At 38.8% G+C, this 18218-nt stretch overlaps 1 protein-coding gene across 2 annotated transcripts in view; it reads right to left on the bottom strand.

The window, feature by feature from the left end:
- The window catches only part of PBX3 (PBX homeobox 3), a 216741-nt gene extending 210171 nt beyond the window's left edge, over window positions 1-6570 (bottom strand). For both annotated transcript variants that reach the window (XM_063432286.1, XM_063432287.1), the window contains exons 1-2: window positions 5176-6570; window positions 3574-3647 (exon numbers count right to left, since the gene is read on the bottom strand). In XM_063432286.1, coding sequence (XP_063288356.1) covers window positions 3574-3647; window positions 5176-5372 — 271 coding nt within the window. In that variant the 5' untranslated portion in view covers window positions 5373-6570. The remainder of the gene's footprint in view (window positions 1-3573; window positions 3648-5175) is intronic.
- Between the last annotated feature and the right edge of the window lie 11648 nt (window positions 6571-18218).

The following is an 18218-nucleotide window of genomic DNA, read 5'->3' as shown; positions in this document are numbered from 1 at the left end:
CCGTGTTGTGTGTTACCCAAAACTCTTTGCAATTCATCACTGACGGATGTCACAACTCAGTGGAAATCTAAATCTGGTGTTCTCGGAGATCAATGAGGTTGTTAGGTCTCCTATGACAAACTAAGAAATATTTCTAATTTTCTCAGTTCACAATACTAATGAAGCAATCTCAGTTTTGCCAGTGTATACCCACTTGGGGATAAAACTTACATTCAGGCTGCGCTCGTTGACAAAAGAAGAAAAAAAAAAAAACATCCATACACAATCATATGTTCACGTGTATTGATTTTTATGCCTGTGGCTAGCTGAAAAATCTAGAGCCTGTTTATTTAATTTGAAAAAAAGTCATTCTTCATCTACATGCAACAAACATTGAGCATGCAGGCTTAATCTTAGACTTTTTTTTTCTTGGCTTGATTTAAAATTAATCAAAATGCACAAACCCACAATAGGAGGGTAATTCTGGGAAAGTAAAGGTCTTGGATCCAAAATACAAACACACAAACACGATATTTATTTTCTTAAAACCGATATTTAATTAAAACTAATATTTATGGGTAAAATAATTATAAATGCCTGTAACCTTGTAGCTGCCTTTTAGAAGGCACACATGTACAAAAACCTTCAGAGCTGGTCTCATTCACACAAATATTTTTAAAGAAAGGCCCAGTGCATTTCTAGTCAAAATAAAAGTAACTCATATACCAACGTGCCCTATGTGTCATTAATGATGTCAACTTGGCTTCTGATCTCAAGTGAAGATTAAAATTGCCAAAGAATTAAACAATCGTCATGTAAAATGAAATAAAGAATATTATTCCTCTGATCCAGCATTTTGATAGATATGGGGTGTAGAGCATAGGCTTTGAAACAATAATATGGTTAAAAGACAAAGAGCATTTCATGAGCCTTTTCATTTAGAATGGTTAATATGGTAAAGTTTCCATGTTAATATAAGCACACAAACCAGCCGCCCTCGCTGACATTAAACAGATTGCAGCCACTGAGAGTAAAAACAAACACTTGAAATTCAGCATTGTTTATAACTACAGAACCAGCTGCTTCTACCGTTACAGCACAGTTGTTACAAAATCGGACAGATAACAGTAATGCAATGTGCAAATTACATTTGTCTATTCTTTTTCCCCTCTCTGAATAACACTTGTCTTTACATCACAGCACAACAATGATGCAAGGTGATTACTGTCTTACTTACAATACGATACGAGCCAGAATTTCAACCAAAACACGAGTTACTGATATAAAGCCCAATGATTCTCTGTATGTTAAAATGACTATTTAAACAAACATCTTCTCATTAATAATGGAATAGGCCAGTCCTTATCCATTTATGTATTTTTTTCCATTGTCAATTTTACTTTCACATACGAGTCTAGGAAATCACTGGACATATGCACTGGATAAACCCCCTGTCCACAGAGACTGCATTTCCTTATAGTCTAACCTTCAATGGACTGAGATTGGAGATTTTTCTTTCTAGCTATTATGAGTTTTTAATTATAGCATAACCAAATCTACATTTATGATAATTAGCATATATGGGTCAAATAGCTACATATTTTAGAGTGCAAGATGACACAAAAATTATATTTTTCATATACACCCAGGGCTATATTTAAATATTTTAAGTGTGGCTCTGGTGTCCTTTTGTCTATAATCGTATTAAAATTAAAGAATTTACAGGTTAAGATTTTGTGGTTTGCTGCGTATTCACACCTGGATCAAGAAAATGATCTGATGCAATTAAAATTCATGTTTTTGTTGTTAACATAATGTAAAGGACACTAAAAATATGCACAGCTTATTGCTAGCTATGGAAGTGTTCCTATGATCAGATCACTATGTATTATTCCAACAGAAAGCAGCAATTAAAGAGATAGATTTGGGGGTTTAAGGGAAAAAAAACCTCCACACACGAAAATTGACGGTGATTGATTAGGTGTGCCAGCAATTAATATATATATTGTAGTCATTTGATTTGCTACAATGTATCACTGACAAGCTCAACACTGAAACTGACACCCTTAATGGGTTCTGGTGATCTGACACCCTTGAAATCCCTGGATTATTTAATGATCACTTTTTATGAAATAAATAAATTAAATAAAACAAAATATAGAATGAGTATTTTAACTTCCGCATGGCTGGACCCAGGACTTTAATGAATAAACCAATGAGAACAAAAATATGTATTTTTATATGAATAATATTTTTTAGACCAGTGTAATCGATAAATTATATTATTTAATAAACTATATTAGCAATTTAGGGAATACATAGGAATACCCACTGGTACAAAACAATCAAATTTTAGGGTAGCTTTTATGCATTCTGTAGATTACATTATTAATGAATTTCTAACCAATAATACTGATTAACCATAAAAACTGGTGAAAAATACTGGTGAAAAATATATGAAATTAGGAAAATACATATTTTTGAAAATAAAATAATCTTTATATAGTAATGTTTCAAGGGTATAATTCTACTACTTTAAGTACTACTTTTTTAAATATATATTTTAAATTGGATACAAGAGCATATATCAAGATTAATTTTATAACATTACTTATTCCATGACGTAGAAAATACTTAAAGAATAAAACATTCTTCATGAACAATAACACGCATATATTTGTGTACGTCTGCGATACGTTCTTTTTTATCTATTAATTTTCCTATATCTCGGAAATATGACAAGAGGCAATAACCATTGTTTTCATCGCAAATTAACACTGCCCTTTGAACAAAAGTAATAATACCTATTATAAATCAAGAACCCAAGGCATAACAAGCACACAAAACACTAATTGTGTTAAACTATTTTAAATATTTATTTTATTTGTGCATTTTAAGGATGCCTTTAAAAAATGTTTTAAACTCACAACAGTTTTCTTTTTCAGTGAGACCTGAAGTTAATTAATAATCTGATTTGGTGTCAGCAGCTCAGATTCTTTTATTGATCTCATGATGGGGATTTGGACATTTCTGAGAAGTAAATAGCTGTAATGATGGGCTACACATTTCATCACAAACACATACCAGGACCTAGTCTCCTGTGGCCCCTGCTTGTACAGGTCTGTAGCAATATCTCTTTTTTGGGGACCACATCACATATAGGAAACATATATCTTAAACTGCAAAACCTAAACTTCCTTAGCTCTTCTTTTATGGATTGCATTGCATATTTAACTGGACATTAACAGGTTAAAGTCATATACCTGCCAATTGCATTGTCCTGTTAAAGAAATGATAAAACCAAGGAGACATCCAACTGCTCCTTAACCTATGAGAAGAACGTTGTGTCTGATGCAGGTTCAAATCTACCCTCCCCATCCCCTATAGAATAATCACGGTTTCCACCTTTTTAGCTATGGACAGGTTATTAACACTTTCCTCCTTTTTATAAGCTGATTTTAATACACAGAATAGACAAGGAAACAAAGATGGCGTTGCCCAGCTCCAAGACATGAGTCTGTGTACAGCCAGGGCAAACAGTATGTAGCACAAGCCATTTTCAGGGTGTAGATAAAAGAAATAGCATTCCCCTACCTGTTTTTTCTTTGATTTCACAGAGAACGCTGAAGAGGGCTGGCTTCATCCTATGACAATTAAGTGCGTGTTTTCTGAAAAATAATTAAGTATAAAAATATTACCCCAAAGTGACATATTACAAATTCTTTAGCATGTGCCAACATATACAACAGTGATGTACAATAAAAACTATACATTATAAATAATAATAATGACAGTATAAAATATTTTGGATATTAATAATGAAAATTAATCTGGGACTAAACTACAATAATATGCCATGGCCACTAAAAAAACAATACATAGGCATTACTTTCACTCGTGTATCTGTCATAAAAAATACTTGATTTATATGCCATATGTTGTTTATTAATTTTCATCAACATGTTTTACTTTGGGGAGAATTAAAGAAACACCTGCTATTCATGCCAAAGCTGTTAGATAAGTTGCAAGTTGAGCTTTTAACATAAAGGGGTTGCAATTTGTAATGTTTACTCACATGTCAAATTAGTTTGCTATTATTGTAAATATAAATCTAACAGTGTCTTCAACAAGCAGCTTTAATTCAAAGCACAACTGATTTATTAAAAGGGGCCAACTTTTGTCTAACATATATTTTCCAAGCACGTTTACCATACAACATGTATTTTAAAATCATTTTGTTTTATTATTTTATTTAAACTGCAGCAACTCCAGAAATAATCCAGCTAATGTACACACAAAAATAAATAATGCTTCTATTTGCTGAAGGATAAGGAGACGATAGGAGCTCCTTAGGAAATGAATGGCAGATGGATTTTGTAATGTTAAGCTAATAAACTAAGCACAGTCACATAAACAAAGCATGATTAAAAAACACAACTGTGCACGCTTTCTACATAAACCCTTTTAAAGAGAGAGTGTTATGTACAAAGCATGCAAACATGTTGCCAGTGATAAAACAATAAATGATTTAGTAGGAAAAAAAAAACAGTTATTGGTCCATGATTATTTAGATAAGTGGCATGTAATCTACATCATATATATTTGTTGGTAGGAAACTAAGTGATGCAGAGCTGTACCTATAAATAATACTCTATATGGGGATTGACATTAAATAAAGAAACTCCCTAAAAGGACACCTGAGTGATTTTTTTAAATTTATATGGATCTGCCTGACAATATATATACACCTATAAATGACTGAAATTAAAGTGGTCTCTGTCAAGGTGCATTTATATATAATTATCACTTTTCCTACGTAGGGACGTGTTCTACCCCAGAGGCAGGACAATAGGGGTCCTGGAAGTAGCATTTACAGGCATCAGGGGAGTATATCTACACACAAGATTAAACAAGAGCCTGATTATTGCTGCGAGCTGTGCTTATACCAGTGTGCTTGTGTACCATCTCATCCCCACGCAAGGAGAAGGAGCCTCCAGCTGCATCGTTCAGCCTTCGCTCATATCTACCCAAACATGTGTTGGTTTATTTGACAAACTGCCTGCACGGAGAAGTGGCTCACTCCAGGATGAACAGGAGTGATGAGCTGCTGTGATTGTGTGGGGAGGGAAAAGGGTGATGCTTTTTTTTTTGTTGTTGTTTTTTTTTTTTTTTTTTTTTATTGCAATGAAAACCAACTTTGCTTGTGCCTCATCCAGGCTTTGATCAGTGATGGTCATGATCTGGTGCAGGATGTCTCCTATGTCCTGCTTTCTGCCGTCCCCGTCTGTCCCATCGTGTCCATGGGGAGGAGGCAAAGTCATTCCCCCTTGTACTGAGTGACCGGCCATGCTCACTCCGGCTAAAGTCTGCATCATCCTTGTCTGTTCGTCCATACTCCTCACCGCAACCCAATCAATGGCAACGCAGACTGCAAGGAGGACCTCACAGTCAGGAAAAGTACCGCTGGGGGGTCACTGCCCCACACATCAACAATGACAAGCTTCAGATCCCAGCCTGAGACCTCTTATCACCCTGGGTAGGCTGGCTTCAATTCAAGCTCTATGGTTGATCTTCATTCCACAAAAATAAGGCCCATCCACAAATCTGGAAATGAACTGGACACTAACACAGATAATACAAAATAAACAAGTAGCACAATAGGTGAAACAAACTTCTGATTGTTTTGTATATTTTAAAAGTCAGATTTGTAACTCCACCATAAAGCTGTTCTGCAGGAAGTCATAAAAAAGTTGTCAAGTTTTTTGTTTTTTTTCCCTTTTAGTTCTTGGTCATGAAAATTTTCATAAAACACAAGGCCAGTGACAGTTTATCCCATTGAGGTAAAAGCAGTGAAAGGCATGCAGTGGTTTGCACATCATGTCTAGATTTCAAAAAGAATGGAGAGTGTTCTTGTTTTAAAGTTCTTTCAGAATTTTCAGAAAGCTGCTTGATAAGAGAAAAAAAAACGGTTTTATATATTTCTAATGACAACTTCAATTGTTTTTATTCCAAAACAAGTCAAATCAGCAAACAGTCAGAAAAAAAAATAGGCACGTCTTTTAAAGATGTCATTAATAAGCAAAAGCTACACGTTTCTTCTCTGTCAGTCGTTGATGTACTGGGGCTGCTTGCTTTATCTGTTCAGTCAAGTTTATTTTCAGTGCTCGTCCCCCATCCATACAAAAAATAAATAATTAAAAGAAGAAGCAAAGCAAATGACAGATATGTAGAGGATTTTCCCACAATTAAGTCAGATAGATCTCATCAGGAAAGGTAATAATAACACATGGTGCACGATCCTCGCTGCTGGCAGCACAGTCCATCGATCGTCTGTGTGTTTTATTTTCTTTATGGTATCTGTTTCATTTCACACCAGGGCTGCTCTTTTGGTTCTTCAATCCTTCACACCCTTTTTTTTTTTTTTAAATAGCAATTTCTCTCCAATCTAAGGCGCCTCTCAATCTCCAGCTTCTTCTTCTTCTTTTCGTCTCCTTTCAAAGAGAAACAAATAAATCAGTGCACTGGATGGAGCTTCCTTGCATACCACCTTCCAATAAAAGCAATGAAAAAAACAGTCAAAGAAAGAAAAGAAATATATATGTGTATCTATAAAAAAGGTGGTGGTGGTGTGGGGGGGTGATAAAAAGTCTGTGTGAAAGTTGTGTGCAGGGGGTTGTGGGGGTAGCAGTACTAGCTAGCTCGGAGTATTAATGAGGGTATTAAGCAGAGCCAGGTTGCTGGGGTGGGTGATAGAAATGGTTAAGGTGCCCGGTGTGAGGATGATGAGGAGAATGATGCCTCAGAGCAGCAATCATAAAAAGTTTGTTTTCCTCCTGCTCGGCGGCCGGCGGGTTTGATGAAGCTGAGAGATGGATGGGGGGCCGGTGCCGGGGCTCCCGGGCGGGGAGGGGGGGGATTTATGGCTCCGGCTTGTGCTGTGTTGCCCGCTATTTGCCGCTGCCGGCCCCGGTGACGGATTGACAGGCTGCCAACGCCACTCACTCACTGCGGACGTGTCAGACTTTGAAGGAGGGGAGGAAAATAAAAAGGGAGACAAAATATAAATAATGGAGGCAGGCTCCTCCTCCTCGTGTCCTGGGCCCCGGGAGGAGGAGGGAGAGGAGGCGGGCGCTCTCTCACGGCAGCTAGCCCCCGGCCTGTGAGGAGGAGACTGGGAAAACACTGAGTGAATGGAGGGAGGGGGGGCGGAGCGGGGAGGGGGGGCTGCCAACGGAGAGTAATGGCGCCGGCGTGGGGGTTGCTAGGATGGAGTGGTGCAGGCGCCGTTGCTAACGGAGAGGTGAGAGGCAGCCAATGGGAAGTCTCGGCCCCGCCCACCTCTACCTATAGAGACTGGCGGCTCGAGCCGAGCAAGGTAGGCTGGCCACGCCCCACTTTCCCGCCCGCCCGGCCACTTGTGATTGGCCGGTTCGAACGTTGACTCGCCGTCGGGGGGGCGGGGTTGCGAGGGAGTTTGGTCCTCCTCTGATTGCCATGGCAGCGGCAGGACAGGGAGGATGAGGGATGCTGTGTGACTGGAAGCAGCATCTGAGCATCCCCAGCCATGTCACAACATCTCCTCTCAGCGCTCACACAGTGCTAGAATCACAGCCACGGCTAACATTTTACTCATTGTTTGCATTAGCAATCCTACAACTTAGCCTCCTAGTCTGAGATCTCTTATCATTTACAAAAATAATAATAATAAAACGGTGTAAAGGCACTAATATTTAATAGTAGTTAATTAGGTACCAAAGAATCCCTGGTGTAATTTCTTAAAAATAGAAATTAAAAAAGAATTATATTAAAGCTAAGGCATTATCATTATAATAAAATGATAATGAATATACAAATTATAGATATCCCTTATATGTAGTAGCAAGTTTATTATGCAGACATTTCTATATGAAATATCCTTTAAAACTCTTTAAAATATTTTAATAGAAATATACTCATAATTTGGGAATGAAAATGATGTACTTGGAGTGTCAAGTGAATTTTGAAAGCAAATGTTTTCTGTATAAAATCTATGAGACAAAAGAGCACATTATAGTAAATGGGCATTGATATAAAGTTTACATGCCGTCTTTTAATATTTAATAGCAGTAAGTTACTTATAAAAGTCAACTCGTTTTTGATGCAAAGACAACTAAACATTGTGACAGTGTTCTAAAAATATAAATAATAATATTTTTGTTCATCATTATCTGTATGTCTGGCTTTAAATCATAAGATGTCTGCAGCCATAAAACATATTCATATACTCTGAAATAGGCCTATGATTAATAATAAGTACAGTATTTGGTAATTGTTAATTATACTCCCGTCAGTCAGTGCAAGAATTCCTTTCAGGTAAAAAACAAACTACCAGGAGAGAGAAGCAATGGCAGCCAGTGTGTTGTTAAGTGACAGGAATCCTGGCGCTATTTGATTGGAGTATAATTAACAAGTATACAATATTTGAGTCATAAAATATTTGAATTACATTCTTGTTGATCTTTCTGCAATGGGACTGGATAAAAAAAAAAAACATAGGAAAATTAATATTGCTTTATTGAGATAAGCTAGTTTATTATGAGTTTAATTAGATATCTCAGCCTGGTTGACAAATTCACTTTATTTCCAAATTAATTGCAAACACAATTCACTTTATTATGAAGGGAAGTAGTGAATAAATATAAATATACTTCAAACATATATACACATGGAAGATCCAGAAAGGCTCAATTCAAATATACTAGAGCCTGGCGAATTGGCTGTAGCCCATCACCAATATTTAAATAGTGAGAGGCACCTTTAGCTGTTTGATAGACCCTCAAAACATGAACTAAAACTTTTAGCTATATGCATCGTAAAGTCCTAATGCAGCGATTCAACTAGAAAAGTCAAGGCAGCTTAACCCAGGCCTGGGCAAACAGTAGATCTCCAAATGACGTAGAACTGCAACTTCTATGATGCTTTGTCATGCTACAGAGTAGTAATACATCACTGCAGTTGAAATTCTAGCACATCTGGGGATCGATTGTTTGCCTAGGCCTGGCTTAACTTAACTCTGCTGACCAGCTATCCCTAACAGTGTTCTAAATTTCCTAAAGTGTTACAACAGTGTTACAACACTTGAGCATTGCTAGTTTTATGCTAAAATATAAATGACATCACTAGATCCGACCACCTTGATATCTGTCTCTATGTGGCTGATCCATGCCACCACTATGGTCACTTGCACATGGACACTAACCAAGGCAGCCATGCTCACAGTGATATAGGCAGCCAAGCATTTCTCTTCAACAGTATTTCGTTGCCCCAATAAAACATCAATTTGTATTTAAAAAATTCCTTAATGGCCGAAGATCATACGTATAAGGGATTGCATAAAGATCAAAAGAAGAGCAGAATATGTTTGCACTACTTGGATAAACATTTGTTGCTAGAGGGAGCAAAAAATATGGTGTAAAGTCCTAACGATGAGCTATAGCTGTACATCTGTTAAATACATGCAGCTGAAAGTATTCACAATGAGATCCTAGTCTCTCAGATGATTGCAATGTACCTCCACAATTTACCAGTTGAAATTAATGCACTCTATTTTCCTTTACTCAGAAGCATGAACCCACTCTTACACATTGGTGCTTACAAAGTCCACTTCTGTCAAGGAGCAATATATGTGCCCTATTCTACTTTGTGGAGATGTATAGCTTCCTGTATGTTTTGATTTTATTTAGATATTTTCTCTGCTGCCCAGATTGCCTGTTAACAGTCCATAATGAACGTCTCTGTCAGACTCATCTACCTTACGTCCAGTAACTCTCAAACCGCACCCTTCTGTCAGTCTCTACACTAGCTTCCTATTTCCCTTAGGATTTGGTTGAAAGTTCTTGTGCTTACTTATAAAGCTCTTCATAACCGTGCCCTGGTCTACATCTCCTTCATTTTTGCAGATATGCTCCAGCCTGGCCTATTCACAAACTTAGATGTTTCCTGTGGAAAATTACTAGAATTGTTTTTGAAGAACGTGTCACAAATGCTTTCGGCAGATGACCAATAAAGTAGAAAAAAATGATAGCCTGCCCAGCTAGAACCACTTCTAAAGGCAAAGTGTTATCTTGATGATCAATGCTTGACCATCTGCCTATTGATGTACAGAAAATTTAACAAACGTCAACTTGCTTTTTGTTGAAAAGGTATAAAATACTATGTGAAGTTTGAAGATCTTAATAAGCATCCTACCACTGTGTCATGTGTGTAATTTTTTTTGCCAGTTAACTTAAGGCCTGTTTGTTCCGCTGTGCACCCTCAAAAAGTCTGAGTGTTCTGGCTAGCAATACATCAAGGGATAACAGACTTATCTTTATGCAATTCTCTCCCGCGGGACATCCAACTCTCCATGTCTTTGCAGTCCTTCAAAAAAATCCCTAAAAACACACTTCTGTAGAGATCCCTATCAGCTCTCCTCTTAAAGGATCACTATAGTGTCAGGAAAACAAACTTGTTTTCCTGACACTATATAACCCTTAGGTCCCCCCCACCCTTAAGGTCCTCCTTCCGCTGGGCTGAAGGGATTAAAACCCCTTCAGCCACTTACCTTTAATCAGCGCCGGGCTTCCTCTGCACTGGTGACCTCTCCTCCCCTGCCTGAGTGGAGTGGAATGCGCATGCGCGGCAAGAGCCATATGCGCATTCAAACAGTTCATATTAAAGCATTTCTCAATGCTTTCCTATAGAAGTTCTGAATGCAATTTTCGCATCCAGCGTCGCAGAAGCACCTCTAGCGACTGTCAGGAAGACAGCCACTAGAGGCTGGATTAACCCTGCAATGTAAACATAGCAGGGGATTCGCAAAAGGACAACAATGAGGTTTATGGAGAACACGAGAACACAGGATCCTCCATAGACAGAGCCTGAAGCCTGAATCCCAAAGTTGGCATTTGTGCCTGCTGCTTGGACTGGACAAAAGTTGACATCGGAACTCCGCCTTAAGTCAACCTTAGGTTTTACCATAAAACAAAGCTGTACTTTGTCTTATGATTTATTTGTATTGTGTTGGAATTTCAGTGAAATTCCAGCACAATCTTGATCTGAATTTCATGAAGAATATGTTTTTATGAAATACTGTAACGTGACAGATCTTCTTTAACAGCTTTCCTAACTAATATTGAATGAGGAAAGACAAATGTATATTGAGGAATTAGGTGGGCTTTTGTTCGGGCTGATATTTACTGAAGTTGGCACACAATCCCTATACCTTCTGTGCTAACAATGTGGGTGAATATCCAATAAATATACAAATGTTTAGGATGGAAAAAAGGAGATTTAGTTTAAGGCAAATTAAAGTTTTTTTTTTTTTCAGTAAGAACTATAATGATGTGAAATTCTCTGCCTGAAGAGGTGGTTTTATCAGAGTCCATACAGATGTTTAAACAGCAATTGTATAAATACTTGCAAAAAAATAACATACAGGGATATCATTTCTAATTAGTGGGGTAATAGCTGCTTGATCCAATGAGATATCTGACTGCCGTTTTGGGGTCAAGAAGAAATCTTTTCCTAGTTTGTTGCAAAATTGGAAGCGCTTCAGACTAGGTTTTTTTGCCTTCTTTTGGATCAACAGCAAAAACATGTGAGGAAGGCTGAACTCGATGGACGCAGGTCTCTTTTCAGCTATGTAACTATGTGTATTATAACTTCGATATCCAATATCTGGGAGCTCCATGGTGCTGACTTGTCATTCTTGGAATATACTCACATTTTACCCTTTCTTAACTTTATTACTTGGAAATTGAAAACCCCATTTTTACATCACTGTGTGCGGGGGAATAAAGCGATAATGACATCACTAACCTATTATGTGACTCACAATACGGCTCAATGTACTGATCTTACTAATTGTTTTGTGTTATATTGTAATCACTAGTTTTGGGGATCACTCTGAATAAAAACTATGGGTCCCCTATGCACAGATAACTTTAAATATTTTACAGGTGGGAAATAAGCTACAACAAGAATTATTTGTCATCAAAATGGTGATCCAAATTATGATCCAGGTGAATGTTATCTTTATCTCATTATCGCTGTGCAGGATGATTACAATTTATCTGCAGAACATTTCCGTCATTGATTTTTTTTCCCTTCAGATTCTGTTCTAATTTCTTTAATTTACATTTTTATTTCATTTCTAGGACAAAACAGAGCACAGAAAGAAAAAGAGAACCTGGAATAAATATACAAACAAATACTAAAGGTAAAATGATTATCCTTGGGCAGCTCAAACATTGTAAGCAGACCATAGTGATAAATAAATAAATCATAGGGTTTACCCGTAGTCATATATTTATTTTAAATACGGTACATTTATGTCGTTTAGCAATATGCTTAAATAGAATATTTATATGTTTAGTGACACTAACACTAACATAAGGCCTTTTCTGCCTTCTTACAAAAAACAAAAAAAAAACACAAATTATATTTTAACATCACACGTGGAACTGACAAAAACACAAAGGACTTTTGCACGATAGATAGGGGTATATTCACTAAACACCAAACTGCAACCAAAAAAACGCTTACTGAATGTTTATTACAGATGTTTTAACCCATTTTCTTTCACAAAAGGCACATTTGGTTTTGTCTACTGAATCTCCATGTCACAAACAGCTGAGCTGCAACCAACCAGAGCAACCAAATTGGCTTAATTTGGTTGTTCTAATTCCCCTGATATAGACAATGGGGATTGCAATTAAAACATGCCTGCCTGTGATAATGGAAATCCATTCTGTTATACAGAGGCAGCAGCACAGAAGATGCATGACGTGTTATACAGAGGTCGACCGTGTCTATATAAGCTAAGTGTGTTTTAGAGTGCAATAGATAAGAGCAGGGCTTGTCATGTGGACAGTAGGGGGATCACTCAGGGAGGCAGAATGGGGCCATAGAGAACATTCACTCTTGTCACCTTCATCAGCAATGTCTTCCTGTCTCTCCAGATTAAACAAGGCCCGTTGTTGTGCATAGAGTTATGTTGGGGCGACACTGTGGGGGCCCCTGTTTACTTGTTATACTTGCGCAACTACATGTGTAGCACCCTCTGTAAGATATATTGGAGTTATTAGCCTTGATTCGAGTTGTATTGGTGTAACAATGTGAGTGGCCCTGTTTGGGAATTTTGAATGGCGTAAGTGGTCATTGCTGGGAGTTTTATTCAGCTGCCTTTTGACTTCAGTTCATTTCACCTGTTTTCAAATTAGTTTCAGAAGAAAATAGCAGAAATTCATTCAGCACAATTTGGCAAGTATTTGGTTGGTAGTGAATACAGTAATCAGCTGAAGAATTTAAACAGTGTTTAAAATTCTTATTTGACAGAAATATCACAATTTTGCTGATTTACAAAGACAGGGGTTAATTGACTAACCACAGAATTTTTGAAAAACTGTATCTGAGTTGAATCATTTTTCTGCGTTTTTCTATTTGGTTCTCACTTCACTTTCATTCGGTGTTCAGTGAATAAACCCCATACTGTATAATGTCTCTGAACGTACATAAAAGCATAGTAGTATCATCATATCTCAGCTTCTCAGCTAAATGTTGCAGTGTGCAAAACTGGAAGATTTAATTAAAATAGGGCCAAGGTACTACAGTCTCATAAAATTGTAATTATTAAATTAAAACTCATTAGCTACAAAGCGTCCTGTCAATGAGTTTCAAGAGATTCTATCCTAGGATCTAACAAAACTCCTATTGTTAATAAAGCACAAAAAACATTAATTGTTGTGGGTTTTTAAAAATCATTAAATCCAGTATGTTTCCATCAAATGATTAACCCTTTCACAGTTACAAGCAATGCAGCATCAGAACGTCGATCCCATTCAATCTCTATTTCTCCCCCTGCTGGATTTGTCTTTGGTTTTTCATTTGCCGAGGCTCCGATAAACTGACTATACACGGTTGAAAATGCTCTATTGTCTGTGACAAATCTGAAATAAAATTGAGCAAAAATGGTAAGCTTTTCTATAAACATAGAGCCCAAATCACAGAGATTTCTGATAAGGTAGGATGAGATGACATGCAACTAACAAAATGTAGGCCAGATAGAAGAATAACAAAATAATTCTTACTTCTTGGTTGCATGATTATATTTTTTTTATTTTCCACCTATAGTGGCCTATATTTTTATAGGTTTGTGTTTGTGTTACTATGAATGGGCCTCAGATTACTACTAAAGGAACCCATCAGAGAGTTATTAACTAAACCGAGAAACATGGAGAATTGACCAGGATTTGCACATTTTAGAACAAAGGAGTTGAATTAAAAAATGTCCACAGTTATGCTTCTCATTATTGGCAGACATAGTACTGTGTCTTGGTGAGGGCAAACCTGGGAAAAATTACCTCAGTGGTGATGTTAACAGCCACATCTCATTATGCATTAACTCCAGTTTGGCAAGCCACTTAGCCAGGTCTACAATATGCAGTATCCTGCTCGGTTCCTTAGATAGTTATACGTAGGCTGAAAAAAGACATGTGTCAATCAAGTTCCACCTTTCTTGTATCTGTTAATGCTGTTGATCCAAAAGAAGGGGGGGGGGGAGTTTAAAAAGTTTTCCAATTTTGCAACAAACTAGGGTAAATTTCCACCTAGACACCATAATGGCAGTTACATCTATTTTTCTAATTAAATATTATATCCCTGAATACAATGTTTTTGCAAGAATTCTTCAATTCTCTGTTTAAAAATCTGCACAGACTCTGATAAAACCACATCTTTATTACTCTTACTGTAAAGAACACATTCCTATGCCATCTAAATGGGTGGCTTCATACCATATGTATAGAGCTATTTATGGATAGATTTCCAGACAATGATTTGTACTGGCCCTGAATATATTTGTATAATGTAATCATATATCCTCTGAGGTGCCATTTTTTGTAAATTTCTTTATTTTGTTGGTGCGTTGCATAGACATATTAACGCTTCAAAACATCAGCAATACAGTTAAGATGATAGTACAAGATCATATCACTTGTTAGGGTATCGGCACCGTTTTATATGGTAGTTAAACAAGGTAACACGAGTCAAGATTACGTTTACAAATGACAGGTTGAGGGGGTGATGTAGGACTCGATCTAGAGATTGCATGAGGGTTGTGTTTTGCATGTTGAACTGGGAGAGTAGAGTAAGAGTGAGGGGTAAAGTAAGGAGTGTGACCGGTGGTGTCCGTTGTGTTATGAGGGGGGCAGTAGCCCTTCTTCATGCTAGTAGTGTAGGTCTGAGCACCTCTGGTGTTGAGGTTCTCGTCTGCGTGGGGTGCCCCTAACCATGAGGGTGGCGGGGGGTGTATAAAATTTGTTTGCCAGCGGGGATCGTCGGTCTGTGACCGCGTGTAGGTGCGGTATATTAGACACCTTTTAAGGCCGTGTCAGGCTATATCGCTCGTGCTGCGTTATAGCATGTATGTCATGGTTGGCAGGGTGGTCAAGAGTGTGAGAGAGCTGTAGAACATTTGTAGATAACATGAAAGAAAAAGAAAACAAGCAAACTTAAAGGAAACGCAGGCACACCATGGGTAACAGCCTTGGTGCGATTTTCTGTAGCATGTTATATAGTCAGGTTGGTGGGGGCGCGGCTGCACCAGTTCTTGGTTCAAATATCGCAATGTTAGCTGGATCCAAGCCTCCAGGGTTCGGCGGCCCAGATGGGATAGCGGTGGGCATGTGTAGACCCAGTGCAGTCAGGAGCGTTGGTCCTTCGGAGACAGTTCCCAGCTTGTGTGTGGCTCCTTCGTGTGATACCAGTAGGGATCGTGGGGTCCCCCATCTGTATGCGATCCCTAACATGCGTAGTTGAGATGTGATTGGTTGTAGAGATCTGTGCCATTGTAGGGTGGCCCTTGTGAGGTCCTGGTAGACCGTGAGCTGGGAGCCTTCGAATGTATATGGGGTTTTGTCCCTCAGGGCTGTCAGCAAGTGTCCTTTGGGGGCAGCTGGTTGTGCCTTGGTGGGTCCAGGTAAGCGGTACGCCCCGTCAATAGTAAATTTTCTCGCCGCTGGGGCCGGTAGCACAGAGGCCACTAGGCATCGCAGGTAGTGGGGCAGTCCTCTGCTGTTACTGTGTCAGGGACCCAGTAATTACGTTATTACGCCTGTGGCGGTCTTCTAGCACTGAAATTTGTGAGGTAAGTACCTGGTTAGCGGACTGAAGTTTGCTTAGGGTGTTTTGCATAGTTGATATCTCTGTGCGGACATCTTGTATGTCATTCTCTGTGGCACTGACGCGGTCTGTGAACTGCTAACGTCCTTTTTAATTGCCGCTGTGTCCGCTGCCAATAGTTTCTGTATGTTCAGTAAGAGAGTTTGTAAGTCCTGTTTAGTGGCTAGGTTGCTGGTTATGGAGTCAAGATGTGTGGTGTCCATGTCATCCCTCACCACTGTGGCCTGTGTCCCCTTGTGTTCCATCCTGTCTGAGGTGCTCCTCGTGCTCCCGCTCTCCCCGGCCGCCATTTTGGATGGTGCCAACTTTTGCAGCATTGTGCTTATGTCCCTTGAGTCCTGGACATCTCCGTGCGAGGGCTTTTGCTGTTTGTGCCTCATGTCCACCGGGTTTGCTGTGGGACTCTGTGGGGGTTGTGGAGGTATCTCGTCAGCTCTGGTAAGTACTGCACCTCCAAGAAGCGTGTCCCAGCTAGGCCGGTGCTTTGTAGGCCCCGGACCAGCGCTTAGATTTGCCCGATTTCGGCGGCTGGAAGAAGGGCATCGGTGGGCAGCAGGTCAATCCCCCAAGCTGATGGTGGTGTCACCGGGGTTGGATTGCCCCTGGTACATCCTTTTTTTCCGCAGGGAATCAGTTATCTTATCGGACCCCAAGTAGATGGCGTCCGCTCGGCTGCGCTGGCAAGCTCCGCCCCTGAGGTGCCATTTTTATAAACCAAACAGATTTATATTGTTAGCCTTTCTGCTTAATTAAATCTTGCATTCTCCTTATTAATTCTGTAGCCCACCTCTGCACATTTTAAGTGCATTAATATGCTTCTTTAGATCAGGTGCCCAAGCTTGCGTGGCTTATTCTAGCTATGGTCTTACCATCAATTTATTAAGGAATTAATACCCCTTTTCATGCATGACAATACCTTTCTGGCCGTAGCAATTTTTAACCTTAAAAATTGTTACCTAGTTTGTTGTCTATAACTATTACAAAATCCTTGTTTTCCTTGTCCTTGTCCAAGCTGTTGTTTTCCCTAACTACTATTTAGGGTGAGTTGCTTGTGTATTCCCCATCCTGAAGTGCATAAGTTTTCATTTATCTACATTAATTTTCATCTGCCATCTGAATACCCAGTCATCTAACCTGTGTAACTTCCTCTGCAGCAAAGTAATATTTTGCTCACATTCTATTACTTTAAAGGGACACTATAGGCACCGAGACCACTTCATCTCAATTAAGTGGTCTGGGTGCCATTTCCCTGTAGTTTTAAAGCTGCAAGTGAAAACATTGCCGTTCTGCAGAAACAACAATGTTTACATTGTAGGGTTTGAATGCAACTAATGGATGTCACAACAGCCACTCAGCTATTTCACTCATATGGTCACATTGGATTGGCTGAGATCATTAAGACTGATGATCTCAATAAAGGAGGCTGAGTGACCATGGAAAGAGCAGTGAGGCGTGGGAGAAATGGTAAGAAAACTACCTTTTTAGCCCCTCAGGGTGGAAGATGATGGTCACCAAAACTGTGACTATGACACTAGAGCGTTAGGAATGCACATTTGTATTGGACAAGGACAATCGCTAAATATATTAATATAATATATATGTGATAACTACATAACACTTGTGGAAACATGATGAGCGTACAAAAAATGCAACCCCTGAATCTGATGTGCACAGACTGAGTAGAAATAAATAGTCCCCATATGGGAAAGTTGAACTCAAATCCTTTGCATTACACGCTCAGTGCACTACCTGTAAGCTAGCTTGTAAGTAATCATTTATAGGGATTTGCTGCTGGAGACTATATGGTGCAATTGAAAAATCACTACTAGGAGCATACTGAGCATGTGTGATTTGCTTTGTGATTAGACAAATTTGCATTAAGACCACCATTACACCACCAATGCCTAATTAAACTACACTAACTTAGCCACACTTAAACATCCCCTTTGCCTTTAAATGTCTCTTCCCATCTCTCTCCATTGCTTAGGCATTGCCTTCCTCCACCAAACCCCCTTCCCTCTCTATTATTCCCCTCATCA

The sequence above is a fragment of the Pelobates fuscus genome, chromosome 9 (assembly GCF_036172605.1).
Source record: "Pelobates fuscus isolate aPelFus1 chromosome 9, aPelFus1.pri, whole genome shotgun sequence".
Taxonomy (NCBI): domain Eukaryota; kingdom Metazoa; phylum Chordata; class Amphibia; order Anura; family Pelobatidae; genus Pelobates; species Pelobates fuscus.
This window is presented reverse-complemented; position numbering and strand designations above follow the sequence as displayed.